The 14,194-nt window shown below is 34.5% G+C and overlaps 1 protein-coding gene and 2 non-coding genes across 9 annotated transcripts in view; 2 read left to right on the top strand and 1 right to left on the bottom strand.

Annotated features, from left to right (window-relative positions):
- The window catches only part of LOC138701943 (uncharacterized), a 349,096-nt gene that overhangs the window by 324,565 nt on the left and 10,337 nt on the right, over window positions 1–14,194 (top strand). For 5 of the 7 annotated variants that reach the window (XM_069829314.1, XM_069829313.1, XM_069829315.1 and 2 more), the window contains one exon: window positions 1,058–1,131. In XM_069829314.1, the coding sequence (XP_069685415.1) occupies window positions 1,058–1,131 (74 nt within the window). Of the gene's footprint in view, window positions 1–1,057; window positions 1,132–2,757; window positions 2,829–14,194 lie in introns of all 7 variants that reach the window. The other 2 variants (XR_011332730.1, XM_069829318.1) reach the window with 2 other exon arrangements.
- Window positions 6,549–6,620, bottom strand: TRNAD-GUC (transfer RNA aspartic acid (anticodon GUC)). Its single transcript has one exon. It is a non-coding gene; the product is annotated as a tRNA-Asp (tRNA).
- TRNAD-GUC (transfer RNA aspartic acid (anticodon GUC)) lies at window positions 7,041–7,112 on the top strand. The gene has a single exon. It is a non-coding gene; the product is annotated as a tRNA-Asp (tRNA).

The raw sequence follows: 14,194 nt of genomic DNA, 5'->3' as shown, positions 1-14,194 counted from the left end.
GAAGTTTTATGTAATATTCTTATTGAATTTGGTATTCCCAGGAAACTAGTTCTATTAATTAAAATGTGTCTCAGTGAAACATACAGCAGAGTATGTATAGGCTAGTTTCTGTCTGATGCTTTTCCAATTCACTGTGGGCTAAAGCAAGGAGATGCACTATCACCTTTACTTTTTAACTTTGCTCTAGAATGTGTCATTAGGAAAGTCCAGGATAACAGAGAGGGTTTGGAATTGAACGGGTTACATCAGCTGCTTGTCTATGCGGATGACGTGAATATGTTAGGAGAAAATCCACAGACTATTAGAGAAAACTCGAGGATTTTACTGGAAGCAAGTAAAGCGAAAGGTTTGGAAGTAAATACCGATTATGATTATGATTATGATTATGTCTCATGACCGGAACATAGTACGAAATGGAAATATAAAACTTAGAAATGTATCCTTTGAAGAGGTGGAAAAATTGAAATATCTTGAAACAACAGTAACAAATATAAACGACACTTGGGAGGAAATTAAACGCAGAATAAATATGGGAAATGCCTGTTATTATTCGGTTGAGAATATTTACCTGTAATGGCTGTAATATTTACCTTAATTATTCTTGACTTTAAATACAGTAAAACCTTATTAATCCGGTCTAATTGGAGGGATAAGTTGACCAATTTAATGAAAGTCTGGATTAACTGCAATAACCTAAAGAACAGTAGAAAGTGCATTAATACTCTGTTTATAGCAACAGAACACGTTTATTATGATGTATTTAAAGAGCATAGGCCTAAATACACTATAAAGTGCAATGAAATGTAAAGCAATACATGCAATGAAGTATAGTTTTTAAACATAATAGATGTAATATTGTAATTCCATAGTTTTAATGTATAAAAGTAAGTCTTAAAACAAGGTTCTTTAATTTTTCCAAATTCATCGTCCTTATTTTTATTTTTATTTTTTTTTTGCCTGTCTGGATTAAGCGAAGTCCGGTTTATTGGGGTCCGAATTAACGAGGTTTTACTGTACATATGTGCTTAGATTTGCAAATCCTGTCATTTTGTTACAGATTCGGCCAGTGTCGGCAGGGCCCTCTCTACTCCAGTCTTTACCTTCAGAAAACAACATGGGTCCTCTCGTGAGGTAAGCAGGATATGATACATTGCGGTTGTTATTTCTCAGAAACAAAAGTTACGGAATTATTTTTAAAGAGTTTCCAATTAATTGTCACTTTTTATTACAAATTTTCTCTTTTTCACAGAAAAGTATTGTATGATCTTGTCCATTACAGAGGAAATGGTCACCAGTATAATATGCAGTATTATCACTTCTATACTCCCCCCCCCCGCCCCCCAAAATCTGACATACAAAAATTGTCATTCATCACTGTACACCTTTCCATGCGACTTAATTCATGGAGAATGCAGCTTCTTAGCGACCCAGAACAACACGAGCCATTCACACTTAACCAACGTTGCCTAGTTGTATTGTTAAGTCTTAGTCACTGTTAGTAATGCTAAGTTAAATATTACATATGTCCAGACAAAATATTGTGGCCACGAAGAAGATGAGACTATGAACTAAGTCACGTGAAAAACATTATAATTACAGTAGACAACTTTTTGCTTATTTTAGTTAACTATAGAGTGTGAAGATTTTTACTGAACCCTACTAATGTGTCAGATATGAATTATTAGTAAGAATACGTTATCATTTCTTATATGTTATAATAATTCAGAAATTCAACCTCTCTCCTCTACTCTATTCTCTCGTAGGAAGTTCTAACGTGCTACATTTGTTGATATAGTGTCTGTTTATATTAACAGATATTTTGATTAGAACATGTTTTAAAAACTCATATCTCACATTTCATTGTATTCGTGTAGAATGTAAATATTAAAAAAATGTCACATATTTTATAATGCTGTATTACACCCCTAACCTTCAAAATAAACGCGTAACTTGTTTAATAATGCATATTTGCCCATTTTTGCACGATTCGTAAAAGTCTTTTTTTTTTTTGTCAACTCGGATTCTGTTTAAATATTACACTTCTCAAAATTTGTTCTGTAATACAGGAATTTAAATTCTAAATGCGTATTTTTAGTATCACAACTTTACAAAACTGTTGAAGAATTGACATGTTAAGAAATTTTATAAATAATAAAGATTAATTAAAAGGAAGTTCGGCAGTATTGTACGAAAAGTTGATATCGGAGTATTAGATCCAAAATTCATATGTTTAAAATTGAGGTAATTGATTTTTAAAACTAACAGTAATTTTCAGCAAAACTTCCTTCAGAAGGGAAATAAATCAGGGAACCCGTGTCATAGGTTTCTGGCATGTAAAAGGTCCTGAATGAGAGGATTCCAGTCACAAATTAGCAATCATTTTTCGCATAAATATTAAAATTGCCTACCATTTCTCATACATGTTGAAATTTAACTCTGTAATCATCATTCTCTCATAGAAAGTTATGAATTCCTCATGAGAGACGCCCCCAGTTCAGAAATTGTTATTCACGTCAGTAGACTGGTGGAAGCCGAGGTCTGAATTTTCGTATTTGGAAGCTTTGTAAAATGTGTCAGAAAATTTTAGAGCATGTGCATTACGGTTACGAATTATTTTGAACTATTTCTTAGTAAGCTTTCTTATTGGAATTAATTTCATTTCATCATACTGTTAATGCAGTAGTAGCCTATATTTTGCTAGCTTTTATTTAAAACGTACCTATGATGTCATACCACAATTCAGCAACTGTATTTCAGGGAAGGTCTGGAGATGTAATGCTTTACTCTTTACATGTCTGTCTGGATGCTGCAGCTTCAGGATAGGGAAGGTAGAGTGTGTGTCCCAAGCGGACTTTGGTTTTGGTGTGATGATCTTGTTAGCTGTAAACTTGCTCTGTTGCTTACACTTAATCCACTGTTGCTCTGTATCCTTCACTCCATCTGTTAGCTGAGAACTGGAAGCATTATGACAATATCGTGCATATGGATTTAAGGGATTTCGTGTTAAAAAAAAAAAGACTTGAGTTGTGTTATTCAAACTGACTTAATAGTGCTGACATAAAAAGTGACAGGAACATACAACTAATTTGAACGTTGTATTATTGTTTCACTGTAACTTGGAAAAACCTCTTCTCTTTTTTACCCTTCCCCCCCAGAATGCCATTCATTTCTAGAGAGTTACGTCCACGAAGTCGTGTACATGTGCTACAGTTTCAGTCCATTATGAGTATTGAGTGAGCAGATTATCTATGAAATGTGAGCACGGCATGAAGTTCGTGGACCACAGAGCATCTTGGCAACAAGATTTCGTGGTTAAACTCGTTGCTCCAAAGTGACTGTCTTAAAAAAAAGCCCGCTGCTCTAACGTCCACATGCCTCAGAAGAGTGAATGATCATCCAACCAGAATGGAGATATTGTGTAGTTAGCATGATGATCCCCGCTTTCTTAACTAGATTTTTGTTACCTATTGTAGCTTCCCAAATTCATCATGTCCGACATTCCAGACTAACTGTACAACATAATCACTAACATCTTGTCAAATCGCTCATTCTTAATCAGAGTGGGTTGTACTCACTCCTCTATTAGGCCCATTAGTGCTGGCATTCCTCAAGGCTCTATCTTAGGTCCGATATTAATCAATGTATAGACCTATACTTTGGACATTCTTGCAATACCAATGGCACAAATTGCTACATATGCAGACGTTACAGTTATTTATGCAACTCATTGCAACATTAACATAACTTAAAAAAAATCATCACGATGCTGGGTGAGCACCAGTCCCATACACTGGCCGAAATTTCATGAGAGAATTTCTTCTCTTTGAGAAATCAAATCAGCAAGTATTCCATAACACTGGTCTTAGGTTTGATATTGTAGAACACAATGCTAAACTTAACAAAATAATACGTCTTATTTTCATTTTTAAGAAGTTACTCATCCATATCATGCAAGAAGATGCTGGAACTATCTTCATTTTTCATTAGTATTCACATACCATGTAAGTGGAACCAAGTTTCGTCCGGAAAAAATAGATTAGAATCAATTTCTCCGTTTGCTCTTGAAATAATCTCCTGACACCACGAGATTCAGTGCGACCATATGAATCATAAATGAACTCTCGTTGTGGAACAGAATAACTGGACCTATTATTTTCTATTTCACGCTTTTTTTCCCAGCAGACTTTATACAATCACTGACAAACACTTGTGTTTAGTAAACTCTCTCGTAAGAGACTGCTACCTCATCACTTACCATTAGACAGTGCTTCCCTTCACCCAAAATGTCGGCCAAGGCTAAGCTAATCTTCCACTGGAGTTTCGCCATGTTCATGTTTCACAGATAATCTACTCACCAAGTAGATTATATTCCTTAAGAAATGCTGTATAGAATTTTATAATAATCTTAAAACTAGTAACTTTTAAATGAATTGAGAAATGTTTATAAGACATTGGAAATGTAAATGTGTAATCTTATGTCACTGCTTTTAATTAATATATATTTTAATTTCATAAAAGAGTGGAATATAGTCAAAATTTTAAACTATATTAACTTAAAAAAAAAACGGAATATTTTAGCCTTTGACTAGATCAGTCAAGCAGATTTAGCTGTTTGTAACAACCCTAATGAACAGGATACCCTTCTAATCCCATTTTTTATTGCCTGATGAAAATAGAGTTAGTCTTCGAAACATTGCTATTTCCTTTTTCATCACCAGCAATGGGGAAAAAAATCAATCTACACCTTTTCTAGACAGTTCACCATTGCTTTCTCCATCATTTGGATACCCTAGAATTTTTTTTTTTTTAATTTCTGCATGTGTTGAAACATTTCACTGAGTAATTATGAGTTTGATACATTGTTTGTACGACTAATAAGAATATGAGGTGTTACAATTTCAAAATATGTAGTATCAGAATTCAAAATGGAAGAAATTATAAGATTTTTTCAGATTATGATTTGTTATTTCCTCTATGTATGTATTCTTTGAGAACCCGAAACACTGCCTGCAAAATCAAACTGGAAAATGGAACTTTTATGTGGAGATTTTTGGAGTGGAGTGGGTAAAAGTATGCCTCATGCATGGACAATATTTTTCAGATTAGGTTACTTATAATTTTTTTTGGGTGCTGTGGAAATAAATAGACCTGTACTGTTTAGTAGAGCAGCTGGCTACGGATTGAAAGGTCCGGGGTTCGATCCCAGGTGGTGACAGGATTTTTTCTCGTTGCCAAACTTTCAGAATGGCCCCGAGGTTCACTCAGCCTCCTATAAAATTGAGGTCTTTCCTGGGGGTAAAAGGCAGTCAGAGTGTGGTGCCGACCACACCACCTCATTTTAGTGCTGAGGTCATGGAAAGCATGGGGCTCTACCTCCATGCCCCCCAAGTGCCTTCATGGCATGTTACAGGGATATCTTTACCTTTTTTTTTTTTTTTTTTACTATTGAAAATAATAGTTAACTTTATTTTACGTATTTGCTCATTTGTAAATAGCGTGTTACTATTTTTCTTTTAAATTGTAGTCCACTCTCATCTTTTTATTATGATATGTTAGTTGCAGATATTTAAAACTTGAAAAGGTAAGAAAATGGCGTATAAAATTGTTAAATTATAAATTAAAAGTAGTGCACCTAATAAAGTATACTTCAGTGCACATTAATTAATTAGTTCTATATAATTTAGGCTTATTTGTTTTCAGGCATTTAATAAATTGATGTTTTTTTTTACAAGTACTCATATATATAATAAGATTTTGATATTAATTGTGCTAATATATTGTTGTGTGGAGTTTATTCCTACTTACCACTATAATGGTAACTTCAAGTACTTCAGAACTCTCTACCAATTCCACCTTCAGAGGCAAAATTTATCACATATATTGCAATCTCACTGACTTTTTTTTTTTTTGTTACTAATGGAGAAAAATTTTCTCCGGTACCAAGGATCGAACCTGGAACCCCCAGTTCTATGCACTGAGTGCTCTAACCACTGAGCTACGCCGAAGTTCAACCCACTGCACCAGATCGAATCTTTCTCCTTTGGTTCTTTTCCCTTAGTGGCCTTACTCCATGTTCGACTTATATATTGACATATAGTATACAGGGGCGGCCCATCCTTATGTGCTACAGTGCTACAGCACAATGATAATTTTTGCTCAAATAATGTATTTGCAATACCACAGTATTTGATCTGTCATTTGACAATTTCCCGTGGTTATGTTCATGACGCGTTATAGAGTGTTTAGTCTTCGCTCTTCGCTCTTTGGTGCCTCAGGGGGTACGTTGTGCTACTCAAAACTCTACATGAGAATGTAGACAATTAATGCGCATGTGCGAAGCTGAAATCACTGCTCTGATTGGCTATTTTTACGCGGGGAAGTGCTGTAGTCAGCTTCAGCACAACACAGCTTGGAGATTACAAAAGGAAAGCGTAACGAAAGAATGCTTGTTTGTGGAAGAACTCGGAACTATGTACAATTTGCAAATCAAGATTTTTCAGGTATAACTCCATGTAAAGTTGATTTGAATAATTTCGAGGGAAAAATTGTTCCGGAGCCGGGTATCGAACCCGGGACCTTTGGTTTGACGTACCAACGCTCTACCACTGAGCTACTCGGGAACTCTAACCGACACCGATCCAATTTTTCCCCTCTATATCCACAGACCTCAAAGTGGGCTGACAACCGTCAAGCAACCAACTTCGAGTGCACACTAACTCCGTGTGACTTAAATCGTGGTTTTCTGTTAACGAACAGTGACGTGTATTATGCAAATCAAGATTTCAGGTATAACTCCCTGTAAAGTTGATTTGAATAATTTCGAGGGAAAAATTGTTCCGGAGCCGGGTATCGAACCCGGGACTTTTGGTTTAACGTACCAACGCTCTACCACTGAGCTACTCGGGAACTCTAACCGACACCGATCCAATTTTTCCCTCTATATCCACAGTGTGCACTCGAAGTTGGTTGCTTGACGGTTGTCAGCCCACTTTGAGGTCTGTGGATATAGAGGGAAAAATTGGATCGGTGTCGGTTAGAGTTCCCGAGAAGCTCAGTGGTAGAGCGTTGGTACGTCAAACCAAAGGTCCCGGGTTCGATACCCGGCTCCGGAACAATTTTTCCCTCGAAATTATTCAAATCAACTTTACAGGGAGTTATACCTGAAAATCTTGATTTGCATAATACACGTCACTGTTCGTTAACAGAAAACCACGATTTAAGTCACACGGAGTTAGTGTGCACTCGAAGTTGGTTGCTTGACGGTTGTCAGCCCACTTTGAGGTCTGTGGATATAGAGGGAAAAATTGGATCGGTGTCGGTTAGAGTTCCCGAGTAGCTCAGTGGTAGAGCGTTGGTACGTTAAACCAAAGGTCCCGGGTTCGATACCCGGCTCCGGAACAATTTTTCCCTCGAAATTATGTACAATTTGTTTGGTAATTCAAGTGTCCGACCGCTGCTGCCATCTACCTGGTTTTTGAGGTTCCTCCTGAATCAGTCAGTCTAGAAAATTGAAGCCAAGGTAGTATGTGACCGTATAATTCAGGAAGCTACTCACCGTTTCCAGTCTTTAACCTACCTAGACGCAACAAAATTGTTAAACAGCAAATTTTTTGACAATTTTTCGCATAATTTTCCTGAACACGAACTTGAAGTTGCTGTCAACAGCTATACTGTAGTCTACTGAACAAAAGAGTGTTAAAGACACAACTTGGGGTTCTATGTGGAAGACCCAATTTCCGAAATATAGATGGAGCTATTCAATTGTTACAATACATAACATAGCCTCCAACAATTCACAGGATCCATTCTGTGAAGTAACACTGTCAATAGAAAAGAGTATGATATCCAAGATCAAGGGTTTAACACCAGGGTAATTGACAGGTTCTGCAGTAGGAAGGAACGTCGTATGGACTTCACATTTCGTCACTAGGCGTGTCTCAAATTAAGATAAATACATATAAGTGTATACAGTAGGCCAATAAAGAGATTGTAGCACACTCATTATTTTGACCACCAGCCGCTACTGATAGTATATTAAATCAACCATCATCACACAAGGAGTGCACTCATTTGAATGACATGGCGGCAGGGACACCTACAGTATATGTATATTTTTTGTCTGCGTATTTGTAAAGTTCTAAACGTAAATATTGAGACAGATGGAATGAAGGATACGAGTTAAGAGCCAGCCAAACTTCCTGGGAAATACATAAGAAAGCAAACTTTAATTGAATTCCTAAGCATCTTGACAATAATCAACAGGATAGTCATTCATGGCTTCAGTTTTTATTTACCAATGAATGTGTAAATAAATATGTATATAAATTTTACATAATTTATTAATCAATATAGCCTCTGTCATTGTCTTTATACTTATCGGTTTTATGCTAATTAATTGGTGGCTTCATAGAGGACCTAAAAATATTGTGTCTTCCTAAGGGATTATTATTTTAATGTGAAATTATTCGTAAGCATACAGTATTGTGATCATTTATTATACAACATTTTAGGTTAGAATTTTAAGACTTGGAAATCCATTTCGTACTGAGAAATAAATGGATTGTATATACTGTACATAATAATCTTTATGTTTATATCTTATTCAGTTCTGTGCCTCTTATTTTGAATTAAATTCTTTTTAAGTACACGTGTTCTGTGTGATGAACATTTCATATTTTCTATTCGAAATTTCCCCTTTTGGCTGACTCTATAAGATACTGTAACATAATTTGTTATTTAACTAGTAGGCCTGTTAACCTTATTTCAGCACTGAGCGATGTAGAAACTTAAAATTAAAAATAATATTAAGCATGTATGAATACATATATATTTTTTTATCAAGAGGATTAAAAGCCTGTATTGTTCTGCATGCAAGAAAATCTTACTACTATATGTGGAAGCAATTGGCATTCTTGGTAACAAATTAGAATATCTAAAAATGAAATCGGAATGAAAATCTGATTAACTTTGTTATGCATTACCGCACGTATTTATATTTCATTTTGCATTTCCTTTAGGCCTAAATACCGGTAAATCCATTAGGGATATTTTCAATAAAGCCTTAAAAATAATTAATTTGTTATAGTCTTTGTCAAAATAATATCAGAAGATGAGTTTATACTTGTTGTTTGCGATCTTAAATTGTTTTCTGTAAGTCAAGGGAACTATTTCAAATTACCGTAATTTTAAGATTTATTTCTGAAAACTATTACTATATTAACTGCCTATAAGCATTTTTTCTAATTGAATGCGGAATAAAGGAACACAACTTAACTGTTTTTGTAGAGCACTTCCTTAAAACTGTTGGAAAAGTAACTGCTATTTTAATAATTGTTAATTAGAATAATTTCGAAATGCTAGGAAACGAAAGTTGAATGCAGTCTGGCTATTTCTCTTTATTACTGATATACCGGTACATTCTGTATGTGTATGAGTTCCTAGTTAATAGAAGCCTGGAAGTCGAGTTGTAGTGTTATGTGTTGATAATTAACAATGTACAGAGTCAGTGGGAGACTGAATCTTTTGCATGTGTAATGAGATTGAAGACTAGTATAATTGAATGAACTTCGATATATGTCTTGTTCTTTTTATGCTGCTTTGATCAGACTTTTGGTGTAAGTATTTATTGAATAAATGTAATTTTGAAATGTTTAGATTGCAGTAATTTTGTGGTGAAGTTTTAGTAAGCATGTATGCCTGAATATCCTCTTTCCTTTTCATTGTTGCTAGATCAGATTTGCAGATTTTTTTTTAATTTAACTATCTTTTTTCTTTCAGTTTGTACCTAATAGGGTCTTGTATAGAAATCCCAATTAAATTTATTCTTATCCTATTTGGCTACCATGAGTCCCAGCAAACATTTCCAGTGTTTCTGTCAGCCAACTAGTGGCTTGTACCACCCTCTCCCTCAATACTACAAAGTACTATGTTACATTAATAACATTTCATACTCACCCTCTTCACAGTAGCTGCTAGAAGTGTTGACCATCTTGTGTGATATATAATTTATATCACATAATTCACAGAATCTGTTTCATTAAACCTATTCACTAAAATTTTTATTGTTTTTGTACAAAGAACTGGACAGACAGGAAATTTATGTCTGAAGCTTGCCCTTGTTCTGTCACACGATTTATAATTCAGTATATTACCGCAAAATTTATTGCTGTTCCTAATGAAAAAGTAGGAAAGGATGACTGTATCCGTGGTGATAAATCTCCTTTACGAGTTTTAATAATCAATTAATCAATCAATCTTCTTAATGTATCCAGCTGTTTGCTGACAACTAGTTTTAATAAAAAAAACACTAAAGTTTGCAGTAATATACTGAATTAGATGATTTCAGCCTTATGAGCATTGTGACTTTTATTGTTTTTCCCGTGTACTCTTCAATTATTCTTGTAAATCTTATTTACAATGGTTATGTTTTAAATATTATTTTAGTGAACATTCCATGTTCTCCCCGTGATAAATTGACTCTAGGAGAAATATATATTCTTTTCGAAAATTGTTAAATTTTTTTCATGGAGGTTACAAAATAATCCCAGATAATCTTATTTGCAGATGATACAATTATGATTATCTCAAGTAAACCTGATCACTTTACAAACACTTCTAATGCATTGTTAAACGTGATGGCTGAAAAGTTTAATGCAAATAAACTAGTACTTCGTGTTCATGAAACCAGTATAATCAAATTTAATACATATAACAGTATTCAGTTTTGCTACAATATTACATTAAATGAAACTGATCTCTGAGAATCTATAAAGTCGAAGTTTCTTGCTTTGAAATTGGACCATCACTTGAACTGAAGAATTCACGATTAAAATATCTTATTTCTAAATTGAGCTCTTCCAAACACACATAGATTATGTTACTCTTAAATTGATCTCTGTCCCTTAAAATGTTATACTTTTCATACTTTCATTCTGCAATGAAATATGGATTAATATTGTAGTGCAACTCATCTGAAGCTAAATGTATTCTTGTTTTGTAAAAGAAAGTCCTAAGGATGATGACATGTGCATAAATGGACATCATTAGGGCTAGGATTTTGATAACTTATAAATCATGAAAAAATGTCCTAAAAACAATGCATTTATGATCTAAAAATGTATCAGAAATGCCCTTAAAAATGCCCTAAAAATTGATCTTACATACTTGGCTTAGTAGGAAAAGAGGTTTTTGTACAACTTAATATTTAAACTAGTAATTAAATTAAATTTTACATAATTTTTTCTAAGTAGTACACTTTAATTAAATATTTTACCTTATGCAGTTTCCATGTATGATTGTTCACCTCTGCTTAAGCATGTGGACGTGAGGTCAGCAGTCGGTCGGTCTTGGCCCTTCATGGGCTGTAGTGCCATGGATTTACTTTACTTTTAGTTTCTATGTAGTCTATCACAAGGCCACTCTTATACGGAACTAGCAGGTATAGAGGAGTGTATATTAAAGGGGTGGTTGGACTGATCCATTGCACGGGGTGTACTACATTAAAATGGCAATATTTGTGTAGAAAAACGTTTAAAATATTATACAAAATAATGGGTATTAATAGACAAAATATGTAAAGAAAATATCAAAGGAAATTAACATTATTTTACATTAATAATGGGGATTTACTGCCAAAATTAAATGAAAATGCCTAGAAAATGACTGAATAAAACAAAAGATGCTCTTATGAGTTGAAAGAGGCAAAAAATGCAAAAAAAAAAAATGCCCTAACAAATATGTCTTAAAACACTCAGTTTATTACATAACATATAAATACTAAAGCAGCTATGTTTCTGGCTTACTAGAAAAAAGATGCAATTTAATCAAAATCCTAGCCCTAGACATCATGTAAACAAGTTTTTCAAAATATACATTGTTCATAACTTGTGAATGCATTCTTTTTCTGGTGATGAAAACCCAAGATACATTTGGTACTAATCAAAACATTGATAATTTTAATGCTAGAAACAAATCAGATCTCCATTTACCCTCTCTTTGTCTAGCTGTTATAAGAAAGAAGTTCTCTATTCATGCATCCTGTCTTCATTGCACTGCCTAATTACTCGTATTTGAAGGGCCAAGAGAAAAAGTTCAGAACAGAACTAACAAAATTTATTCATATTCATACCTTCTACTCAACTGATGATAATTGTTTATGCTTGTAAATTGAATTAATCTGCTTGCTATGTATTGCATATTTTTGTGGAAATTTTGACTTGTTTCACATCTCAAAGCTACAATGCAATTCAGAATGCAATAAACGAAAAGAGAATGAAAAATAGAAAGGTGAATCAAATCTGAAAGGTAATGCAATAGTGCATAGTTTCATGTGGTTGATTAATCAGCTACAGGAGCCTCAACCACTAGCTCACTTGTCACGGGACACTGCCCCATTTGAAAAGCTTTACTTTTACTTTGCTTGAAATTTTCAAATGCAGCTTCTACGTTCAATTTTTTAGATGTATGTTAGGTATAGAGCCTTTTCATCTTATTAAGTTTCTAGTCTCCATCTGAACGACTTAAAAAGTTTCATTTCTGTGATCTTAAGGTGCTGTCTTATTTTAAATTGAAATATTATATTTAAATGGAAAGCACTTAAATTTTAAATAATTAATTAAATTGTGATCTTACTCGTGTTACTCTACATTGGACAGACAGGTAGATCATTTCAAACTCGATACAAAGAACACATTAAAGTAATAACCAGAGGACACAATACATCTACATATGCCGAACACATAACTAATACTAACCACACATACAGTAACATAAATACAGACATGGAAATCCTACACATACAACCCAAAAACCAAAAACTCAACACACTAGAACAATATGAAATATACAAACACATCCTGATCAAATTCTCAACACACAGATCAATTTCAGAACACACACACTATTTGACACCACATTTCAACACTTTTCAACAATTGAACGCACCCACACAACAGGCAGCAAAGTTCGAAATGACGCCGAGATCTAGTAGGCTCTGAAAATGGTGTGAAGAAGCACCGAAACAGCTGTAAGCCGCACATGCTTACACAATTAACACGAGTAAGATCACCATTTAATCAATTATTTATATTCAAGTGTTAAAAGTAGTGTACGAAAGATTCAACATGGACTTAAATTTTGTTTGGTTTTATAAATATACTACACTCATCTCGGATATTTGTTGCAAAACAACTGTTCAATTCAAAAGAAGAGTATGTATAGTACTACGTATATAGGTAGGGTGACCAGATTATGTTGAAAGGTTACAAAGTCTGAAAAATTCCCGGTCATTAAAAAATAAGTGGCTTGGTCTTCGATTTTAGAATTTAGAGTTTAGAGATGATCTGGATCTGCGCTTTTCAACACAATCACGAAAATTATTCTCCTAAGAATATTTCTGCTAGAAAATATTTATTCGTGAAAAATGACAAATTCCAGGAGAATATATCATGGCCCAGTATAATTGAAATGCCAGGGTCCGGCGACAGCTGAGAATCACTGCACTAGATCACAGATGGTGTTACAAAGATCATCCAAGTGACGAACATTCGATAAACCTCAATCGTTAATCGATTAGGAGGTCACATACCTATCTTCCTTTGAAACAAAAATGAGTGAACTCTGATTTTGACCTGAACAAGAGTCCTGCCTTTTTTCTTGGGATTACTGCACATTAGTTCTCTGGTACTGTGTGTTTCAGTGCTGTATTTGAGTTACAATATGTCCACAAAATTGGCTGTTGATTTACTAATTCACATATTCACTTACCTTTTACATTCATTAAGCCACAGGCGTGGCTCAGTCGGTTAAGGCGCTTGCCTGCCGGTCTGAAGTTGTGCTCAGGCACGGGTTCGATCCCCGCTTGGGCTGATTACCTGGTTGGGTTTTTTCTGAGGTTTTCCCCAACCATAAGGTGAAAGCCAGGTAATCTATAGCGAATCCTCGGCCTCATCTCGCCAAATACCATCTCATTATCACCAATCTCATCGACGCTAAATAACCTTATAGTTATATAATAATAATAATAATAATAATAATAATAATAATAATAATAATAATAATAATAATAATCTGTGGCGCTACAGCCTGTGAAGGGCCTAGACCGATCAGCCGGCTGCTGGCCTCACGCCCACATGCCGAAGCAAAGGTGGACGATCATCCAACCAGAATGGTATCGTGTGGTTAGCATGATGATCCC

The sequence above is a fragment of the Periplaneta americana genome, chromosome 6 (assembly GCF_040183065.1).
Source record: "Periplaneta americana isolate PAMFEO1 chromosome 6, P.americana_PAMFEO1_priV1, whole genome shotgun sequence".
Taxonomy (NCBI): Eukaryota; Metazoa; Arthropoda; class Insecta; order Blattodea; family Blattidae; genus Periplaneta; species Periplaneta americana.
This window is presented reverse-complemented; position numbering and strand designations above follow the sequence as displayed.